The sequence below is a fragment of the Lagopus leucura genome, unplaced genomic scaffold (genome assembly GCF_019238085.1).
Source record: "Lagopus leucura isolate 7727_CA_CO unplaced genomic scaffold, USGS_WTPT01 34963-0_obj-0_obj, whole genome shotgun sequence".
Classification (NCBI taxonomy): Eukaryota; Metazoa; Chordata; class Aves; order Galliformes; family Phasianidae; genus Lagopus; species Lagopus leucura.
Window position 1 is genome coordinate 1 of NW_024963562.1, and position 9,769 is coordinate 9,769.

The window sequence follows — 9,769 nt, forward strand, 5'->3', positions numbered from 1 at the left end:
CCCCCCCCACCTCCAGCCCTCCTTACCATGAAGGCTGGCAGCACCGGCTGCGCAAAGCGAGCCTTGAAGGTGTGCAGCAGCTGCTTGGTGCGGGCGTTGTAGAAGGACAGGAATCCTGTGGGCACACATGGGTAGGTGTGGGGCACACATAGGGGCACACGTGGGACACAGAAGGGGGCACATGGAGCACACATAGCAGCACATGTGAAACACACATGGGCACACGCAGAAAGCATGCAGGGGCACGTGTGGGGCACAGATAAAGGGGGAATGTATGGAGCACATACAGGGACATGTGGGGCACCATAGGGGCACGTGTGGGGCACACACAGGGCATGTGGGGCATATATGAGGCACATCTAGGGACACACGTGCATACACAGGGGCACACAGCGGGGTGTTTGTGGGACAGATGTGGGGCACACGGGGGAGAAGATGGGGAACATGGAGACACGTGTGGGACGCAAAAGGGGCCACATGGAGCACACATGGGGCAAATGTGGGGCACACATGGGACATGTGAGGCACAGATAAGGGGCACGTGTGGGGCATAGAGAAGGCACACATAGGGGTACGTGTGGGGCACACAGGGGCATATGTGGGGCACATATAGGAGCATGTATGGAGTATACAGGGGGGCGCATGCGGGGCACATGTGGGCACACAGGTGTGCACGTAGGGCACACACAGTCACACGTGGGGGCACACATATGGGCACTTATGGAGCACACAGGAAGGCACGTGAGGGGCATATATGGGGCACAGATGGAACACACATGGGGCACATTTGGGACACTTGGGGCACATCCGGGGCCACGTGTGGGACACGCATAAGGGCACATATGGAGCACATGGGGGGCACACATAGGGGCACGTATGAGCACAGATGGAGCACGCTTAGGGACAAGCACGGGGCACACGTGGGGCACAGAGCTCCACCTCTGCCCATCCAGCGCCCTGCAGGCAGCCCCAGGAGCAGCTCCCACCTTCATGGAAGTTGCAGTAGACGCCGATGCAGTCGGGCACGGGCACATCCAGCACCTTGGCCTTGTTGGCGTGCTTGGCGCTGAAGCTGACCTGCAGCCAGTTGTTGAGGTGGAGGCACCACGACGCCGACGTCTTGCCCAGCTGATCGAACTTGCCCAGGCTGCGATACGCCACCCCGACGCCGAACGCTTTGCTGTCGCGGTCGTACCGCACCTCCCAGTAGTGGTCGTCGCCGTCGATCAAGGTGTCTCCTGTGGGCACACGGCTGCCACGTTCCCCCCCATCTCCATGCCCCACATTTCCCCCCTTCTCGAGCCGTGGCTGCCGCTCTCACCCAACACCGTGTAGGATTCGGCGGTGAAGCGATCCCTGCCGGCGCGGCCCAGCGACATCCGCTTGGGTGACTGCACAGCCCTGGGATGGAGGCAGGCGGTGAGGCCGGTGCCGCCGCCAAGACCCGGTGCTGAGCGGGGTGCTGTTACCTGGCGGGGGAGTTGGCAGGCGACGCAGTCCTGCCCTTCCCGTCCTTCTCCCTTGTCTTCACATCCTGCACCTTTCCGCCCGTGGCGTCCCACTCCACGCTGAAGTCCTCCACGCGCAGGTTCTGGTGGCACGTGCTGGCATCCAGCCGGAACATGAACGCTGGGGACAGCCACCATCAGTGCCACCCCCACCCCCCCCCCCCCCCGGCCGCCGGCGCCCCGCCCCCCGCCGCGCCCACCTCTCGTCTCCAAAGTGACCGCCTCAGAGAACTCTCCAGCCACGGCTTTGTTGCAGGCCCGCACTCGGAAATTCATGTACTTCATGTCAAACTTCAGCCCTGCGGACGCACGCGGCGAGGTGACAAACTGGGAGCCCTGGGACAGCTCTGCTCCGCACCGCCCGGCCCCGCACCCTCACCAGACAGCGTGTACTCAGTGCCCTTAATGCCCTCCACCACCATCCAGGGCTGCTCCTCCTTGGCTCGGGGCGGCCCCTCGAAGTTGGTCCTGCGGTACTCCAGCACGTAGTGGTCGATCTTGCTGTCCTCATCAGGCATCCTCCAGGACAGCGTCACGCAGTTATCAGCCACCAGTGACTCCGTCAGGTCGATCTCAGGGGTGCTCGGCACTGCCAGGAGGAGCAGCTCGTCAGTTCTGACCCCCCCCCCTTCTCCAAACACAACCTCCCTGCCCTACAGGGCACCCCCAGGTGTGCTGTGATGGGAGGGCGGACACCCTGAGAAAGCACCTATGGAAACCTGAACGCGTGGCACCCAGAGCTCCCTGGATGCAGCCCCTCTGAGCACGCTGCCCCACGCACCCCAGCACAGCCCCACAGCTCCCGCTGAGCCCTCTGTGCTTCTACAAAGGCCACCAACCACATCCCCACACCCCCCTCCCGTGGGGGTACCTGGCAGGAAGGCGAGGGCTTGCAGCAGGCGGCGCTCCTGGGCAAAATCCACCATCAGGTGGCTCATGTTGTCGCTCACCTTGGCCTTGAGAGAGAGGCGGAAGGCGGGAGCCATCGTCACACTGGGACAAATGGGGAAAAACCATCAGCCAGGCTGGGAGATGGACCCAGACCCCTCACCCCGACCGCCAGGAGGGATCTGAGGAGGGTGGGCAGCGCCCTGCACCCGCATCCCCCCCCTCTGTAGCTGTGGGGTGAGGGCAGGGCGACGCCGACGCTGTGGGTTAGTGGGGCACGGGGGCAGCGGGGGGACCGTACCTATCCTTGATCTGTTTGGCAGCCTGGAGAGCGCAGAGGGAAAGAGGAGAAAAAGAAAGCAGGTGAGACAGCAGTGCCAGGAGCCAGCGTGCTGCAGCGTGTCCTGACATCGTGGCCTCACAGCACAGCATCCCTGCAGCATCCCTGAAGCATCCCTGCAGTGGCACCCACACGGCACAGCATCCCTGCATCCCCACAGCAGAACCCGCACAGCGCAGCGTCCCCTGCGCCCCACCGGCGTGCCATGCAGTGCAGCATCCCCACATCCCCATCCCGGTGCACTGACATCCCTTTATCTCTGATAACAGAAGGTGCCACGCAGCACCTGAGGCTCTGGGTGGTATGGGGGGGTCCCAGGCCCTAACCAAGCCTGGCAGCGGGCAAAGCCAGCCCAGCGTTAACAAGGTGCCCAGCACAGAAAGACAGGAGCGTGGCCGCCTGGGGCGAGCACAGTCAGAGTGGCACGAGCCAGAAGGTGAGGGGGGACAGCACTGCCCAGCCCCCACCTCCAGCACACAGCGCTGGGGCAGCCGGGCAGGGATGGATGGCAGCTCCCAGCTTGTGCACCTGGGCGAAGTCGTGGTTGTTGGCCGTCGCCAGGGTCTGGTTGGCCGTCTCCAGCAGCTCCTCCGAGCTCTCCAGCGCTTTGGCACACGCCGCCAGCTGAGCCTGAAGGACACAGAGCTGCAGTGTGTGGTGGGGGCAGGCAGTGGGGGGGCAGGGCAGGCGCTCACCTGCAGCTCGTAGGTGCGGCTGGCGCGGTCCTGCTTGATCTTCATCAGCATGCTGTCCTTCAGCTCGTCCAGCAGCGCATACAACGACTGGAACTCCCCCTCCAGGTCCTCCTGCACTCGTGCAGAATTGTCCTGGTGGTGACAGCACACGTCAGCAGGTGATGGAGGCGGCCATGAGCACCACCCCTCATTCTGTCCCCTTAGGGGACCCCCGTGCAGCAGTGCTGGTGACGGGGGGGTGACACGCGGGATGTTGAGTTACCTCCACATTCTGCAGCATCTGCTTGAGGGAGTAGATGAAGTTCTGGATCTCTTCATTCTTCACAGCCAAAGTGGTGATGATCTTCCGCAGTGCTTCCTGCCCATGGTGTGTGTGGGGGGGGGGGGGGGCACACCGTCAGTGTCCTCCTGGATCCCCTCTGAGCTCAGCCACCCCCAGGGTCCCCTCAGCCCCACACCCCCGACCCCACGGGACGCAGCACAGACACAGCAATGACTTGGCAGAGGGTGCGGGCGAGCTGCCAGCCGGGGGGGGGCATGGGGGAGGGTCACACCCGCACTGCTGCTGTGCCGCCCGGCGGGGGGGGGGGGGGGGGGAGGGTGGAGAAGCTCCCAGCAGCCCCTGCCCACATCTTTGCCCCTCCATCTTTAACCCCTTCATCCCCCTCCTCCAGCCCTCCTCCTATTCCCCCCACCTGTCCCTCACCAGCTTCATCCCCTCTCTCCTCCATCCCTCCATCCCCATCCCTCCATCCCCATCTTCCCCCTTCATCCCCACTCCTCCATTCTCCCTTCATCCCAACTCCCTCCATCCCTTCTCCATCCCTTCCCCATCCCCATCCCCATCCCCCCCAAGCCCTGTCCGGTACCCGGCCCGGCCCCACCTGGTCGCCCATACCGGGCCGCCCCCACCGCCTCCAGGCCCTGCCGGCACCAACAAAAGGGGAGCGGTTCCGTCCCCGCTCCGCCCCGCCCGCAGAGCATGCTGGGAAGCGTAGTCCGCCTTCGAGGCACGCTGGGATGCGCCCTATTGCCGGAAGACGGACCGCGTGGCATGCTGGGAAGTGTAGTGCGGCCGCGGGGTGTGCTGGGATATGTAGCATTGGCTGCGGGTGGGCGCGGGGCATGCCGGGAAGCGCAGTGCGGCCGCGGGGTGTGCTGGGATAGGTCGTATTACCATGGGGCGGGCGCGGGGCATGCTGGGACGTGTAGTCCCGCGTAGGCACCGTGCTTCACCCAGAGGGCTGAGCCCCCAGGAGGAGCTGAGCGGCACCGCTGCATTCAGGCCCCGCTTCCCCCCCACATCTCAGCCCCCTCCTGAGGAAATGAGGCCCCCAACCCAGGGCATGGGGGGACGGAGGAGGCTGCAGGATGTCTCGGGAGGGGAAGGAGCCCCCAGCGGGACCCCCACCCTCGTGGTTGTCACCGTGAGGCCACGTGGGCCGCAGTGCTCTGGGGTCAGGATGTGCCCCCAAAGGAGGGGTCACGGAATGGTGGCACATTTGGGTCAGCTCAGTCCTCGTGCTGGGTGCTGGGGTGGGATGTGGGGTCGGGGTCTGATGGGGGTTGGGGGCTGATGGGGGTCGGGGTCTGATAGGGGTCTGATAGGGGTCGGGGTGCGATGCTGCGCTGTCCCTCACCCCGCGCAGCTCCCTGCGCTGCCACAGGAAGCCGTGGCGTCACGGTGAGGGTGACAAGCAGACCAGGTGCTGTGGGGACAGCGGAGAGGACAGTCCAGGGATGGGGACCTCATGGGGACAAAGCAGCCGTGGGGATGGTGCCTGTGTGGGGATGTGGAGGTTTGGGGTGCTCATCCCCCTCCTTGATGGTGAGTAGTGAGGGTATGAGGGGGGTGGGGGACTTGGGGCTGTGGGGTGGGGATGAGGGGAAACAGAGGGGCTGCGGGGATCGGCCTAGGATGGGGGGCTGCCTGGGGTGTGCGTGTCCTGAGGGTGGAGAGGGAGCAGGGAGGGGTCTGGGACAGAGACAGACGGACATGAGGACAGGATGGGGTCAGAAAAGATCACTCAGACGCCACCTTCACCCCATCCCCCCGTGCTGCTGACCACGTCTCCATGTGTCACATCTCCGCAGTTCTCAGCCCCTCCAGGTACAGTGACCCTCCCCCCCCCCCCCCCCCCCACGCTCCCCCTTGGCGGCTGCGCCAGCGCCTCACCTCTCAATGCTCCTACATCCAACCCAGTCAGAGTGGGGACAGAGATGGGGACGGTGGCCGTGGGGTGGGGGGCACAGCAGAGACAGTGAGGATGGGTGAGGAGACGTGGGGAGGAAAGAGAGCTGAACAGGAAGGGGACAGCAGCGGTGAGGACAGGATGGGGACTTGTGGGCAGTGGCTGCGGCCAAGCAGAACACGTGAGCAGAACAGAGGGTGTCCCAGCGTCCCCATCAACAGCAACAGGGCCGTGGGGCACTGGGGGGCCTCAGGAAAAGCCACGTGCCCAGCCATCATCCCCAGAGCCTCGTGGTGACCCCAGTGCTGCTCCCAGCAGTGGGAGCCCTGCAGGTGAGCCAGGAGCCGGCTGAGCTGCGGGTGGCAGCGGGCACCAACGTGTCCCTGCAGTGCCAGCTGGTGACAACAGAGCCGTGGTCCATGGCCCGCATCGCATGGCTGAAGGACGGGGAGCACGAGGTGCTGTGCACCACCCGCCTGTATCCCAAAGCCGCTGTCTTGCCCTGTGCCACCCCCCGCCTCCAGCTCGCATGGAGCCCACCCCACGCCAAGCTCAGCCTCCATGGGGCACAGCAGGGCGACGCAGGATGCTACGTCTGCTGCTTCACCATTGAGAAGCCCTACCTCGCCGTGGCCACCTGCGAGCAGCGTGTGAATGGCACTCTGCTCCACGTCAGCACAGGTATCCGGGAGGCACAAGGGGGTGGGCTGTGCTCTGCTGCTCCCCCCAGGCACCCCCGGCAGCATTTAGTGGGGTCTGTGGGACGTGGGACCCCCAGGAGCGTTACTGGTGATGTGGGGTCTCTGGATGGCAGCACATCCCCGAGTGCTCACAGGGTCACAGCAGGGATGGAGTGAGGATGGGCACAGCGCAGCTCTGACTCTGCCTTCCCTTTGCTGCAGGAGCTGATGGAGCGCACGGGGCAGGTATGTGTGTCCCCAGCGACCCCCATTTTCCCCCCCCCCCGGGTGCTGGTGGCAGTGAGGCAGCGGCCCAGCTGGCTGTGCTTGCAGAGCTGAAGCAGAAGCTGTGGGGGGCTGTGGGGGGCGCCTTGCTGCTCGTCGGGCTGATCTCCCTCGGCTGCTGGTGCTGCAGGAGGAAGGCAGGTAACCCCCCACCCTGAGCAGTGCTGTGCCCACACACCCCGAGTGCATTCACCCCACACCCACCCACCCACACCCCTGCCTGGATGCCGTCCCCAAATACCCCAATTGCCCTCTCCCCCTCTGCCCCAATCCCCCCCCACTCTCCTCCCACTTGGAAAACACCCCTCTGTCCGTGCACCCCGTGCCCCACTCCCCTCTTCCTTTCAGACCCCTGGCTGCCCCACTGGGTGCCTCTGGGGCTGGAGGCTCCCCTGCTGGGCTGTGCCTATGGGGCTGTGCCTGCCCTGCACCCCACAATGCCCCCGCTGTCCCCCAGACACCTCAAACATCTACGTGAACATCGTGCCCCGCCGGACCCCGAGGAACAAGAGCCCCCAGGGAGCAGCTGCTGGAGGACAGTGCGTACAAGGGGGGCTGGACCGAGCGTGGAAGCTCCCCAGCCCTAAGGGGTGACCCCCCCGTGCCCCACAGCCCCCAGTATCGGCAGGCATAGGGTGCGAGCCATGCGCTCCGCTCTGCTTCACACAGGAAGAGCCCCCACTGGGTTGCAGCATCCTGCCGCCTCGCTTCCTGTCTTCTTGCGGCGCCTTCCTGCCCCCCAGCATCCACCCCTGGGGGCAACCGCAGCCCCCGGGACCCCCAGCACAGACCCTGCGCACAGGCAGCCCTGGGGCTGGGGGCACAGCACGGTCCCACAGCCCCCCGAGTCACAGGGGAGCCGCCGTGCCGCCGTGTCCTCATTTCCCTTTGCACTCAGTGCCTGCAGAAGGGCTCAGCCCCATCCTGGCACAGCCCCACCGGGGGGCACTGCTGTCAGCCCCCCTGCAGGGCATGGGGCGGTGGGGGGCCAAGGGTGGCTCTAAGCCTGGTGCTGGGCCACGTGGGGGGACACATCCAGACACCAACCCTACCCCCAACCCAACCTGATCCATAATCCTAACTCTGACCCTGATCCTAACCCTGACCCTAACTCAAACCTTAACTCTGACCCTAACCTGAACCAAACCTGACCCCAACCCAAGCCCTGATCCTAACCCTGATCCTAACCCCAACCCAACCTAATCCATGACCCCAACCCAACCTGATGCCCCAACCCTAATCCTAACTCTGACCCTGGTCCTAACCCTGAGTAAAACTCAAACCCTAACTCTGACCCTAACCTGAACCCAAACTCAGTCCCTCTCCCAATCCTAACTCTGACTCTGGCCTCAAGCCAAACTCAAACCCAATCCCGAACCTAAACCCTGCCCCAAACCCAGCGCTCCCATGGCGCAGCAGGATGGAAACCCCCCCCCCCCCCCTTCCCCCACACAATGGAGTTCAGCCCCAAGACGCACCAGAGCCTTTAATGGGAACACCAGGGGGGGGATCCCCGGCACCGTGGGGCTCAGGGTGGCTGTGCAGCCACAGGGTAGAGCAGCGAGAGGTGCCGGGCGCCGCGGACGGGCAGCGCTCGCGCCGTGTAATGCCGCACGGCCTCGGGCACGGAGGGGAACGCGGCCCCAGCGCGGCCCAACACAAAGTGCTGCTCCCGCGTCCGCGTCAGCTTCACGTGCACGAAGCCGTGGCTGCTCCTGGGGGGCAGAGCAGGGAAGGGGCAGCGCGTGGGCCTACGCAGGGCACACGACCCCGTGGGGCAGCCCCGCGTTGTACCTGAGTGACAGTGAGTAATCCTCGGGGCTGGTCTCGCAGTCCCTCACCAGGAAGCTGCCCTCGCGGCACAGTGCCAGCAGTGTCTCGGCGCCCGCGCGCCCAATGGGGCCGTGGTACCACCTGTGTGGGGCACCATGGGGTCACCGACGGCATCCCAACGTGGGGCACCGCGTCCCGCCTGCGCTGCTTGGGGATCAAACTCGATGTGGGGGCACCGAAGGGCTGTGGGGAGCCGTCTGTGCCACCGGGATGTTGGCTGTGGGGCATCTGCTGTGCTGTGGGGTGTCCGTGCCACGGGGACCCACCTCCACCATGGGGATCCATCTGTATTATGGGGACCCATCTCCACCACAGGGACCCATCTGTGCCATGGGGACATCCCTGCTATGGGGACCCATCTCCACTATGGGGACACATCTGTGCCATGGGGACCCAACTGCACCACGGGGACCCATCTCCACTACAGGGACCCATTTGCATCATCGGGTCGTCCACGCCATGGGGCACCTTTTGTGCCATGGGGACATCCATGCCATGAGGACCCATCTGCACCATGGGGCACCTTCTGTCCCATAGGGACCCAACTGCACCACAGGGACCCATCTGTGCCATGGGGACGTCCCTGCTATGGGGACTCATCTCCACTACGGGGACACAACTGTGCCATGGGGACCCAACTGCGCCATGGGGCCATGCATGCCATGGAGACCCATTTCTATCATGGAGCACTTTCTGTGCCATAGGGACCCATCTCCAGTACAGAGACCCATCTGTGCCATTGGGATTTCCATGCCATGGGGACCCATCTCCACCTTGGTGACCCATCAGGGATGGCCTCTACCTCCTCTGAACCATAGGGACCCCACTCCCCCCCTCCCCACCCCCAGGGCCGTGTCCATGCCATCCATGACGTTTGGGTTCAGGTTAGGGTGAGAGTGAGGGTCAGGGTCAGGGTTTGGGTCAGGGGTCAGGTTTGGGTTCAGGTTAGGGTGAGAGTGAGGGTCAGGGTCAGGGTTAGGGGTCAGGTTTGGGTTCAGGTTAGGGTGAGAGTTAGGGTTTGAGTTTGGGTCAGGGCTATGAATCAGTTTGGCTTAGGGCAAGGTTCAGAGCCAGGGTTAGGATCAGGGTCAGGGTTCTGCATCGGTGCCGCCCCACTTTGGACGGGACCCCCACACTCACACTTGCTTCTCCAGGGGCAGCGAGGTGTCCACGTGCCCTGGGCTGGGGGGGCAGATCGGCCTCGTGCCCGGGGAGGGCCGGGGGGGGCGTGCTGGCTGTCGGGACAGACTGGGGGAGCGCTCAGGACTCTCAAACTGCACTGCGGGGACACAGCGTGCTGTCACCCCACTGAGGAGTCCCAGCATCCCAAAGTGGTACCCACAGGGGG

General features: G+C 64.7%; 2 protein-coding genes across 2 annotated transcripts; both read right to left on the reverse strand.

Moving 5' to 3' along the window:
* Nucleotides 1–10: 10 nt before the first annotated feature.
* Nucleotides 11–4,395, reverse strand: FSD1 (fibronectin type III and SPRY domain containing 1; the record flags this gene model as incomplete). The annotated part of the gene is made up of 12 exons (XM_042891439.1): nt 4,316–4,395; nt 3,694–3,789; nt 3,432–3,563; nt 3,265–3,366; nt 2,698–2,720; nt 2,380–2,501; nt 1,888–2,097; nt 1,709–1,807; nt 1,470–1,629; nt 1,322–1,401; nt 987–1,238; nt 11–115 (listed from the first exon to the last, which is right to left on the reverse strand). Coding segments are annotated over exons 1-12 (1,393 nt in total), but the record flags the coding sequence as incomplete, so codon positions are not given.
* Nucleotides 4,396–8,116: 3,721 nt separating this feature from the next.
* On the reverse strand, nt 8,117–9,700 carry LOC122191217 (SH2 domain-containing adapter protein D-like; the record flags this gene model as incomplete). The annotated part of the gene is made up of 3 exons (XM_042891440.1): nt 8,117–8,303; nt 8,383–8,502; nt 9,562–9,700. Coding segments are annotated over 3 exons (446 nt in total), but the record flags the coding sequence as incomplete, so codon positions are not given.
* Between the last annotated feature and the right edge of the window lie 69 nt (nt 9,701–9,769).